The 12,281-nt window shown below is 42.8% G+C and overlaps 1 protein-coding gene across 3 annotated transcripts in view; it reads left to right on the top strand.

Annotated features, from left to right (window-relative positions):
* Positions 1 to 225: 225 nt before the first annotated feature.
* The window catches only part of IFT172 (intraflagellar transport 172), a 40,592-nt gene continuing 28,536 nt past the window's right edge, over positions 226 to 12,281 (top strand). For all 3 annotated transcript variants that reach the window (XM_066266776.1, XM_066266774.1, XM_066266775.1), the window contains exons 1-14: positions 226 to 401; positions 3,160 to 3,303; positions 3,717 to 3,829; positions 4,245 to 4,284; positions 4,965 to 5,030; positions 5,237 to 5,316; positions 5,525 to 5,612; positions 6,432 to 6,646; positions 7,954 to 8,077; positions 8,487 to 8,582; positions 9,682 to 9,843; positions 10,203 to 10,256; positions 10,500 to 10,603; positions 11,177 to 11,262. In XM_066266776.1, the coding sequence (XP_066122873.1) occupies positions 363 to 401; positions 3,160 to 3,303; positions 3,717 to 3,829; positions 4,245 to 4,284; positions 4,965 to 5,030; positions 5,237 to 5,316; positions 5,525 to 5,612; positions 6,432 to 6,646; positions 7,954 to 8,077; positions 8,487 to 8,582; positions 9,682 to 9,843; positions 10,203 to 10,256; positions 10,500 to 10,603; positions 11,177 to 11,262 (1,411 nt within the window). In that variant the 5' untranslated portion in view covers positions 226 to 362. The remainder of the gene's footprint in view (positions 402 to 3,159; positions 3,304 to 3,716; positions 3,830 to 4,244; positions 4,285 to 4,964; positions 5,031 to 5,236; positions 5,317 to 5,524; positions 5,613 to 6,431; positions 6,647 to 7,953; positions 8,078 to 8,486; positions 8,583 to 9,681; positions 9,844 to 10,202; positions 10,257 to 10,499; positions 10,604 to 11,176; positions 11,263 to 12,281) is intronic.

Here is a 12,281-nt window from a genome sequence, read left to right as displayed (position 1 = left end):
GAGGATGAAAAGAATGCACTCCGGAACGGTTACGTACGTCAGAGAGCAAGAAAGACTGCGATTACTTTGACTCCGGGTTTACAGCAGGATTGTGAGCAAGGCCTGATCTTGAGTTTGCATGCTGTGATGGGATTGGTCAAGGAAAGGATTGATTCATTAAATCCTACCCGGGTCCCGCCCTAAATCTCACTGCGCCTGCGCGCGTTCTGTTTGCTTCACCGCGAACCTACGTGGTGTCCTTGCGACATGTGTTGCGTTCTGGTCGCGTCTGCGTCGGCCGCGGAGGTGCGGCTGCTTGGCGGGTTGTCCAGGTAACCACGGGAGTTGTCTCTGTCCGGTGGCATCTGAGACAGGTGTTCGTCATGCAATTGAAGCACCTGAGAACCCTGCTGAGCCCTCAGGTGAGGAGTTGCGTGCCTCTTCCCTTCCCCGCCCGCCTTAATGTTCCAAGAACGGTAGGGGACTTTACTTTAATAATGTTGAGCGCCTACTGTGTGCAGAAGACCTAAGGCTACAGCGATGATTGGGACTCGGCTGCGTCGATAGTGTTCAGTAGATGAAGTGTACCTGTAATCAATCACTGCAGCATTCATTGCGTTTCAGTTAGCATCAGTTTTGCACCAGGCCCCTTGCTGGGGCTCGGAGGGATCCAGAACTAGCTTTATTGCTCCTGCCTTTAAAAGACTCGTACTAGAGGGAGAGGCGCGCATGTAAACAGTGAACATAAACCTACACCGAATTAAATGAGCGCTTTAAGTGCAAGCCCCAGAAAAGAGAGTGCAGAAGAACGCATCGTTCGTTCTGATGGTGAAGATCTCTGATTCAGAAGAGACTGAGTATTGGGGGAGGAACCCTGAAACGTGGTGAAGAAAGGCTGGGTTTTGGAGTTAGGAAACCATAATTCAAGTCCTAGTGCCACTAATATTTTAAATAGCCTGATACCTTAGACGTTAGCCCCTATAACACAACCTTTTCCCAGTACTTACCCTGATAGCAACCTTAGGGGTTTTGGGAAGAGTTACAGGAGGTAATATACACAAAGAACAGTGTAAACTGAAAAGCAGTGTAAAAAGTGGATAGACGAGAGAAGAGAATATTTAAACTTTAAAGAACAAAATAATACAAAACTAATAATATCTGTCATAACTGTATAATAATAGCATAAGTAAAGAAGTTTAAGATGGTTGTTTGTGAAGTCAGATCATGGATTTAAATCTTGATTTTGTCACAAATTGTTTATGTAAACTTGAGCAAATTACTTAACCTTTCTGTGCCTAAGTTTTACCACCTGTAAAAGATGCATAATTATAGCATCTACCTCAGAGTTATGAGGTAAAGCAAGATACTGTAATGCATCTCCAGCACTTATCAGAATGGCTAGTCTATGGTAAGCACTTGTTAAAGGTTAGCTATTAGTATCCTATTTCCTACCTTACTTAATCCTCACAATAGTCCTGTGAAGTACATATTGCAGAAAAAGGATCATTGATTGATTATGGGTTTCAGGGAGGCTTAACAGAGGATGTGGCACGAGAAGAAAATTAGAACAAAAGAAAGATGTGCCTATTGCTCAGAAAACTGCCCCCTGAATCTGTAATTTTAAAATTCCTTTACCCTACTGGAATAATTGGAAGTGAAATCTTCCATCAGTCTTTCAAAATAAGATGATGTCATGATGCAGGAAAGGGCCGAATGCCCAGCATTGGAACAAATGATGAAAGAAGATGATTGGCAATGATTATTAAGGAGCCCTCAGCTTTTACACATAATTTAATCAAGAGTTGGAAGGTGATACTGGTGCTGGGGTGGCTATTTTCTGACTCTGATTTGAGGATTTTGGTGAAAAAAAGCCTTTTTTAAACCTCTGACTTTGGAGATAACTGGGTTAGCAGTGAAAAGTAACTTTTAAGCCTATGCTCTAGAGCCCAAGTAATCAAATAATAGAAGCAGAAACTAAATTTTTATTTCAAGGCAGGACATCCTTGGTACAGAACCACAGAGGACCAGTGCTGGTGGAAGGGACAGGCATGGCAAGAATAATTCACTGGGAGATGATCATTTATTTTTTAGTTTTTTAATTTTATTGATTTGAGAGAAACATTGATTTGTTGTTCCACTTATTTGTACATTCATTGGTTGATTCTTGTATGTGCCCTGACCAGGGATCAATCCCGCAACCTTGGCATATCTGGGTGGTACTCTAACCAACTGCGCTACCCAGCTAGGGTGGAAGATGATCTCTTCTAACTTGGGCTGTGGAGTGGATAGTTAAGGGAAACAAAAACAAAAACAAAAATGTGGCATTGTTTACCCTAAGTCTCAACTCTGATTATTTCACTTCCTATTCCAGAACTTTTACTGTTTCTCTCTTTCCTACCAAATGAACCCAAAGTCCAAGCTTAAAAGACCCTTCTTGAACTGGCCTCAGTCCATTTTTCCTGCCTTATCTCTTTTATTATTCTATTTACAAGATAGTTTTGGCTAAATTAAATTACTGTTTATTGACCATGCTTGCCTTTGCTCATGCCATTCCTTCTACCTCAGATAATTTCCCATTCAGCTCCCAGCTTCCAGCTCCATTCATTCTTTTTCCTTTTTTTTTTTTTTTTTTGCATTCTTTCTTCAAAGCTTAATGTTGATCATATAAACATAAATTATCTTAGGCTTCTCCAGACTATTATAGTGCTTTGTACATACCTCACTTATGGGACTTTTCCCTTTTTTTGCGCTATCTTATTAGATCTTGGGGCAGGGGCCATGTGGTGGTGTCTTTGTCTACCTCTCGGTCCCTGGCCAAGTGCCTTTCTCAGTGAGGTACTAAAAACATATTAATTGAATAAATGGCTAAAGAACAAAATTTAGATCAACAGAATTTATTTCAGTAGCAACCTAGGACAGATGAGACAAGGCCATTGCAAGGATACATTGGTACAGTTGCCTAAGCTTATCACCTCTTAATACATTATCGTTATTGGTTTCTAGAAGCATCTTGTTCTCACAGTCTAGGATATTATGGTATTGGAGACCAGAATGGATCATGGGCATCTCTTTGTTTTAAGAAAAATTTACAAAGGCCGCACTAGAAGTAATGGAACTAGAAATGCTTTTGGCAGTCTAGACCAGCACTTGGGTTTATTTTTGCCATTTTTGCCTCTGCAGGATGGAGCTGCAAAGGTGACCTGCATGGCTTGGTCCCAGAACAATGTCAAATTTGCTGTCTGCACAGTGGACCGAGTGGTGTTGCTATATGATGAACATGGAGAGCAGAGAGATAAATTCTCCACGAAACCAGCTGACATGAAGGTGAAGAGTACTCATGTGTAACTTAACCTGTTGATAAGACCTTAGGCACCTGAAAAACTTTTTTTTTCCATTTATTTATTGATTTTAGCAAGAGAAGAAGGGAGGAAGAGAGAGAAAGAGAAACAGGAACATCAGCCTGTTCCCATATGTGCCCTTGACTGGATATTAAACTGGCAACCTCTGTGCTTCAGGATGATGCTCTAAGTCTAACCAATTGAGCTATCCGTCCAGGACCCGAAAAACTTTTTAACCCACTTCCTAGCTATAGGCATAGGCATAGGAAATGGCCTGCCCCTCCCCTCCCCTTTCTCAGTGTAAATCCTTCAAGCTCATTACAGTCACGCATACACCTTTTCTTTTCTCTTTTACATATTTTCAGTACTTTTTTCTTTCTTTTTTTTTTTAACTCTTAGTATGGCAGAAAGAGCTATATGGTGAAGGGCATGGCTTTTTCTCCTGATTCCACTAAAATTGCCGTAGGACAGACTGACAACATCATCTATGTGTACAAGATTGGAGAAGATTGGTAAGGATCGAGCTTGGGAGAAGGGGGTGACCCAGAAAAGAGGGGGAAGGCAGGAAGAAATGCCTCATGGGGAGGGAGAGCAGAGAGGATGAGAAGCCACGCTGGGGCGTGGAAGGCAGAGTCTATTTTTGATTCCCTGCCTTTGCCTGGACAATGTGTTCTGTGATTCCATCCCTGGAGGAATCGGTCCAAGTCAACAGGGAGGCCCTGTTCACTGCTGGGGAGCCCCAGGTGATGTAGTGCCTTTATTTTTGCTCCAAAGCCACTCAGGCTCCTTCTTGTGCCTCTCTTCAGGGTAACTATGGAGTGGTAGGAAGAAAGATATCTGCTCTTTCTTCCCTTCCCTCAGCATTATTTCTGTCCGTTTATTTATGGAAATGGTTTTCAATATGCTTTCCCTCCTTTTATTTGGCAGGGGTGACAAGAAACTCATCTGTAACAAGTTCATCCAGACGGTAAAGTTCAGACTAGTCCCTGGGCGTTTAGGAGGAACAAACATGTTCCTCCTAATTTATATCTGCTTATAAATGTAACATTTATAGTTCCATTACTTCTAGTGCGGCCTTTGTAAATTTTTCTTAAAACAAAGAGATGCCCATGATCCATTCTGGTCTCCAATACCATAATACCCTAGACTGTGAGAACAAGATGCTTCTAGAAACCATTTATATCTGCTTATAAATGTAACCAGGAGTTGCATTTTTTAACATCTGTATCTGACTATTCCTACTGCAAGGATAGTGCTGCCTGGCTGCTCAGCTTCATCTGCTTTCCTCCTCAAAGCCCAGTTGTGTCCCTTCTTCTCCTTTCTTGGGGTGGTGCATGTGGCAAAGGTGTCCAGGTAGTTCAGATTCATGCTATTATAAATGTGCTGACCTGCATAGAAGTGATTATTCTGTTCATTCGTTCATTCTTTTCTTTTTTAAGGGTTTATTTATTGATTTTAGATAGAGGATATATGTAGAGAGAAAAGGGGGGTTTGGAAAGGGGAGTGGGAAGCATCAACTTGTACTTGCTTCTCATACGTTCCTTTACCAGGCAAGCCCAAGGTTTCAAACTGTCACCTGCAGCCTTCTAGGTCAACACTTTATCCATTGAGCCACTGCAGGTCAGGCACATTCTTTCTTTATTACAGAGTGCTGTTACTTGTCTGCAGTGGCCAGCAGATTACATCATTGTCTTTGGACTGGCTGAAGGGAAGGTAAAGGAGGGAAGAGAACCACAGGAGAGGTTGTGGGTGGGGGTAATTGTTCTGGAGAGAGAAATATGGTCAATCTCCCTTAGGGTTGGGTTGTGTACTGGGGGAGAATACAGAGGGACCAGTTTTTTGTTTCTTTTTCTTTCCTTTGGACCTGGGTGAAATTGAAAGTACCCTAACCAGATTTATATCCATTCTCCCATTTTCAGGTTCGTTTAGCAAACACTAAAACTAATAAATCATCTACCATCTATGGGACCGATTCTTATGTGGTGTCACTGACAACAAAGTAAGAGTTTGGAAATGGTAGGAAAAAGCTGTGATGATGTGTGGACTGGGAGACCATAGTATAAAAGACAGGAGGACTGGATGCAGGAACCACAGGCAATGTTTGACAGAGCAAGGGGACTTTTTCTTTTTTCTTTTTTTTGGCAAAAGGACTTTCTTTTTGAGACAGAACACTCTAATCTTTTTCTGTCCTTTTTTTTCTTTTTTAGTTGCACTGGGAAAGGAATTCTCTCTGGTCATGCTGACGGCACTATTGTTAGGTATTTCTTTGATGATGAAGGGTCTGGAGAGTCACAGGTATGAATAAAGGATGCTCTGGAGTAGGAGTAAGGAAATCCCAAGAACCCTTCTAGAGGAGGCTGGACATTAAGAAATTTTGGTTGAGCTCCTGGGGAAGGAGGCTAGAGGAATGAGGCCTCAGGGAGAGAGACAGTTGGATGTGGCCACAGAGAATTTGTGTTTAGAAGGCCAGAGCTTAATATTTATGGGAGAGAGTGAGTCGGGTGGAAGGGACCTGGAGACAAAGGGAAATAAATATTCAGACTAGTGAAAAGTAAAAATTATTCTCATTATATAAAAAACATATTATGTATATAAAATTTTTTTATGTATATAAATTTATAGAAGAAAGACTTGTTTACTCTCGAGAGGGAAAAGTTGGAGGATAAAAGGAACTTGCATGTTTTACTCTCTTTGGTTTGAATCATTTACATTAAGAATTACTTATATGATACTTAATTAAATGTATCCATTCTAAAAAATAAAAATAAAAAGGAGCCATAGCTTCTAGTGGTTGGTTAATGTGTAAGACATCTCCCTTTGGGGGACCTTACTAGGTACATATTGAATATCTCCATCATGAAAAAAAAATCTCCAACATGTATTTTGGGGTTCCCTCTGGAGCACAAGGTCAGTAAGTGTGTGTATATGTCATACGTATGTGTGTGAGAGTATAAGACAGACAATTTGTGAAGTCTTCAGGATTAGACAGTATTGGGAGAAAGATTTCTGCAGAGTAGGATGATCAGAGTGAGTGTATCCAGTGTGAGGAACGAGAAATTTCCAGGGTAGAGTCCTCAGAACTATACTGATTGACACTCTATACTTCTGTCCTAGGGGAAGTTGGTTAACCATCCATGCCCTCCCTATGCCTTGGCTTGGGCTACCGACAGCATTGTGGCTGCAGGTTGTAATCGGAGGGTTGTGGCCTATGGAAAGGAAGGCCATGTACTACAAACTTTTGATTATAGCCGTGACCCTAAGGAGCGGGAGTTTACCACAGCTGCAGCAAGTCCTGGGGGCCAAACTGTTGTGCTGGGAAGTTATGACAGGTGGGGCCCCTTTCCAGTTGCGTCTTCTGCCTACTTTCTCTGTGTTCACTCTTTCCCTTAGTACAGAGTGGAGAGACTGGAGTAGAATCAAGTGTTGGTTGAAAGAGATTCTCAGGTTTTAATTTATGTACTTTCCTCTTCTGCTGCATCCATTGGCATACTGGCAGTTCCAAAATGTACAATGCTCCGTTGTGTCTCTGTGCTTCTCCCTGGGATTCCACAGTGGAATTCATCTCCACCGTTTTTGTGTTCCCATTACCCCTTTTAAGACAACTGGCTTAGTGCTTATCACATTATGTTATGCTTTGGTGTTTGTGTCTATCTGGCTAAATTGAAGAGCCCTTGAGAAGAGGTCCTATTATTCATTTTTTATCTCTAGTGCGTAGGTTAGCATCTACTACATAATATATGCTCACATTTTTGGTGAGTGAATGAATGGGTGAATGGTGGAACAGTAGATAAACAGCTAGAGTCTGAGTCCCATCACTTTTTCTTTTTTCTTTTTGTATTTTTTCTGAAGTGAGGAGCAGGGAGACAGAGAGACAAACTCCCACATGCACCTGACTGGGATCCATCTGGCAAACCCACTAGAGAGTGATGCTCTGCTCCATCCATTGGCATGCTGGCAGTTCCAAAGTACACATGCTATGTTGTGTCTGTAGCAACCAGAGCCATTTTAGTGCCCGAGGAGGAGGCCATGGAGCCATCCCCAGCGCCCGGGCCAACTCTGCTCCAATTGAGCTTTGGCTGCAGGAGAGGAAAAGCGAGATAGAGAGAAGGGAGAGGGGGAAGGGTGGAGAAGCAGATGGGCGCTTCTCCTGTGTGTCCTGGCTGGGAATTGAACCCAGGACATCCACACACTGGGCCAACGCTCTACTGCTGAGCTAGCCAGCCAGGGCACCATCATTTTTTCGAAATGTTTTTAACCCCAGCTTTGTCAGTCCTGTCTTTCTATCCCTTTTAATTTCATAAGTGACTCTTCCTGTTCCTTTTTTCTTCTCTGACTCCTGTCATTTCTCTTTTCTTTTTCCATATTTCTCTACTGCTAACAGCTCATTTTTTTCACCAGCCATAATCTCCTTTTGTTTTCTCCACTTCCATTATCCTTCATTTTACTTGGACCTGATTTTCCCAACTAAACTCCTTTGAACCTTTTTGTCCTCTCCTACTAGATTCCCTAGCTTGTCTGTTCTGTTTTATTTCCTTCCTTCTCTGATTTAGCAAGACTAATTGCTTTCAGATACCAGCCCACTTTCACTCTTTTTCTCATCCTCCATCTCTTCTAAAAACCACATACTTTACTTCAGACTTCGGGTGTTCAACTGGAGTCTTCGAAGGAGCATCTGGGAAGAGGCAAAGCCCAAGGAGATTGCCAACTTGTACACCATCACTGCCTTGGCCTGGAAGCGGGATGGCTCACGGCTCTGTGCGGTATGTTACTAGTTAACCACTTTCTGCATTGGTGACGCTTTCCACACTGGAAAGAATCCTGCCTTATCCTAAAGCACTCTCCCCTGACACTAGAGAATGTCCTCTTCCCTTCTGACCCCAGCCTAAAACTCTGACATTACAGACAGGAAAGAGAACTGCATACTTTATTGGAGGCCAAAAGGGACAATGCTGTCCAGACAAGGCTGATTTCTCCCTTTCATCCCATCACTATGCCCGTGAGCCCTGTGTTTGCCAGCTCTTTTCCTGTTGGTATTCCAAAAACTACCAGCCCTTTTACTGCTAACTCTTCTCTAGATTCTAGAACCTAAGTTTTGAAGGTGTCCTAGATACCTTTCCATGCCTGTGTACCGTGTGCATTACCCTTTATGCTCTTGCTTTCCTTTTTTAGGGCACACTCTGTGGTGGAGTGGAACAGTTTGACTGCTGCCTCCGAAGAAGCATCTATAAGAACAAGTTCGAGTTGACGTATGTGGGACCTAGCCAAGTAAGCAGCTGCAAGCCTGCCACACCAAGACCTTGTCATGGCTCTTTCATCCTTGGAACACTTCCCTGCCTTCTGGCCACAGCCACAATGTCAGATTTGACCTCTGGCAGTTTTTCTGGGGAACAGAATGTGTTGGGGCAACTCTCTGGAAACTTTCCTGAAATAGTTCTTCCAGCTTATTATAAGAAAAGCTTTAAACACTAGGCTTAAGGGGTATGTATATTGCCACTTATATCTTCCTGGTTTAAAACTTTATTGCTTAGACCAGGGGTCCCCAAACTTTTTACACAGGGGGCCAGTTCACTGTCCCTCAGATCATTGGAGGGCCGGACTATAAAAAAAACTATGAACAAATCCCTATGCACACTGCACATATCTTATTTTAAAGTAAAAAAAAAACAAAATGGGAACAAATACAATATTTAAAATAAAGAACAAGTAAATTTAAATCAACAAACTGACCAGTATTTCAATGGGAACTATGCTCCTCTCACTGACCACCAATGAAAGAGGTGCCCCTTCCGGAAGTGTGGCGGGGGCCGGATAAATGGCCTCAGGGGGCCGCATGTGGCCCGCAGGCCGTAGTTTGGGGACCCCTGGCCTAGACCCTGGCTGTTTGGCTCAGTGGTAGACCATCAGCCCGGCGTATGGACATTTCAGGTTTGATTCCCTGTCAGGGCACACATAAGAAGCGACCATCAGCTTCTTTTCCCTTCCACCTCCCTCTTCTCCCCCTCCTCTCCTCTCACAGCCAGTGGTTTGATTGGTTTGATCGTCACCCAGGTACTAAGGATAGTGTGACTGGTCTAAGCATCAGCCTCAGGCACTGAAAACAGCTCCATTGAGTCAAGCATCAGCCCCAGACAGGAGTTGCTGGGTGGATCCCAGTTGGGGTGCATGTAGGAGTCTGTCTCACTATGTCCCCTCCTCTCATTTTAAAAAAAGGGGGGTGTTCTTATTGCCAACAGTGTCCTAGGCCAGGTGAAGAAACAAGATACCAGTTTTGTTTAATACTGTGGAGGTGGGCAAAGGGCACAGCATGGTCATATCTATTTTGAGTTGGGGAAGCTTAGGGAGCTCAGCCTTATCCTCTACCAAGGTGATTGTGAAGAACCTATCATCGGGGACCCGAGCGATACTCAAGTCACACTATGGCTATGAGGTGGAAGAAGTGAAAATCCTGGGAAAGGAACGTTATCTGGTGGCCCACACGTCAGACACACTGCTGCTGGGGGACCTGCACACTAATCGCGTCAGTGAGGTAGGAACCAAAAAGGAGAGATAGGGAATGGGGCTTCTTGAGTTTCTACTTCGGTGCAGCCAGAGTCCATGGGGGAAGGGCTCCACCGGAAGCTCTAACATTCTGGTATTGGGGACCTAGTTTCAAGGAACGAGGACCAGGAGGTTTAGAACCCTGGAATATGAATCATCACTCTTGGACTGTTTTTATGCCACTTCTCAGAAACATAGGGATAAGGGCAAAATCTGACATAGCACCTCTCTTGTGCAATATCAGAGCCTCCCCATTCTCAATTTCTCTGCCTCCCACCCTTTCTTTCTTTCAGCATTGTCTTAACTAATTACCCACATTGTTCCTTATGTCTTATCTTCCCTTTACAGATAGCATGGCAGGGATCTGGTGGCAATGAGAAGTATTTCTTTGAAAATGAAAATGTAAGTAGAGCTTTATTTACCATCACCATCTTGATAAGCCTTCCAGCTTCTGTGTCAGTAGGATGGCAAGTGGCAATAGGTTGAGAAGAGAGCAGATAAAGAAAGGTGGAGGGTGAACTAGACAGAGGAAAATAACAGAGAGAAAAGTGGGAGTCACTTTGAACCGACAGTACACCTCCCACTCCTGTTTTCATCCTTCTTCATGCAGGCTTTCCAGCATATAACACTTCCATTCATCCCCAGGTATGCATGATCTTCAATGCTGGAGAGCTAACCCTGGTGGAGTACGGGAGTAATGATACTCTGGGTTCTGTACGTACTGAATTCATGAACCCCCACCTAATCAGGTAAGCCCATCAAATTCTCTAAATTTGAACTCAATTCCTTTTTGACTTCTTTTTTTTTTTTCATTTTTTTTTTTTTTTTTCATTTTTCTGAAGCTGGAAACGGGGAGAGACAGTCAGACAGACTCCCGCATGCGCCCGACCGGGATCCACCCGGCACGCCCACCAGTGGCGACGCTCTGCCCACCACGGGGCGATGCTCTGCCCATCCTGGGCGTCGCCATATTGCGACCAGAGCCACTCTAGCGCCTGAGGCAGAGGCCACAGAGCCATCCCCAGCGCCCGGGCCATCTCTGCTCCAATGGAGCCCCGGCTGCGGGAGGGGAAGAGAGAGACAGAGAGGAAAGCGCGGCAGAGGGGTGGAGAAGCAAATGGGCGCTTCTCCTGTGTGCCCTGGCCGGGAATCGAACCCGGGTCCTCCGCACGCTAGGCCGACGCTCTACCGCTGTCCTTTTTGACTTCTAACTCCTATTTCCTCAGATTAGCCTAAAACTTTATCCCATATGGTACTTGAGCCCTTGATAAACATCCCAGCTGCCTAAGCCCATTTTGCTTTACCTCACCTTCATGTTTCAGTGTCCGTATTAATGAGAGGCATCAGCGAGGAATGGAAGAGAATAAGAAATTGGCTTATCTTATTGATATTAAGACTATTGCTATAGGTGAGTAAGTCTCTCTTGTAACTTTAATAACAAAATAGATGTTCATAGTGCACTTCCAAATCACAGAATCGTTTACAGTGGAGGATCTTGGAATCTGAGAGGTAATGTGTGACCCCACTCTACAGTGGTTATCTGAAGTGTTCAAATTTATATATGTGTGTCTATATCTAGATGTCTAGATATGGATATGCTGATACACACATAGTCCTGCCCATATAATTATTCATGCTCTCTAGGTATATATATTAGGTCTGAAACATTATGAATTGTAAGAAGAACCATTAGCAAATATATAAATTTTCCTGTATAGACTTCATACGATTATAGACTCTTAGAACTGAAAGGGGCCTTATTTCCTGTATATTTTGTCATTAGTAACTAGTGATAAGAAATTTTATTTGCATTTATAAATTTTATTAATGGTTAATATTTTATCCTGAAATGTTATAAGCATAGAAAAAGAGTATGGATAATAGCATAGTATTCTTTAAGAAGTATAGAGTATCATTCTATAGTGTAGTTGGAAAGAACGGTGCTCTGAAGTCAAACCTCCCTACTTCTCTACTAGTACCTGTGTGGTCTCAGATCAGTTATTTAACCTTTCTGTATCTCAGTTTCCTCATCCACAAAATGGGGATAAAAGCACTACCTCATAGGAGAAGCACTTAGACTAGTGCCTGGTACATAATAAGTATCTAATAAATGTCAGCTATTAATCATATTAATCTTATTACTTGTGTATCCATACCCAGTTCTGTCAAATCCTAACATTTTATTATATTTAGCTTAGATCTTTTATCTCTTCTCTTACTGATGGACATTGAAGTTGTTGGTTTTTCACTGTTAACAGGGTTTCAGTTCACTAAGATTTATACCTATAGTGGACTTGCTGAATCATAGAAGAGGTACATCTTTAGTTTTACTAAATATTTCCAAATTGCTCTCTAAATAGAGAGATTGTACCAATTTACATTCCTGCCAGCAATTAGAGTTCCCATTCTTCTACATCCTCTCTAATA

Source organism: Saccopteryx bilineata, chromosome 3 (genome assembly GCF_036850765.1).
Source record: "Saccopteryx bilineata isolate mSacBil1 chromosome 3, mSacBil1_pri_phased_curated, whole genome shotgun sequence".
Taxonomy (NCBI): domain Eukaryota; kingdom Metazoa; phylum Chordata; class Mammalia; order Chiroptera; family Emballonuridae; genus Saccopteryx; species Saccopteryx bilineata.
Note: the sequence above shows the minus strand (reverse complement) of the source record. Positions and strands in the feature narration are given on the sequence as shown.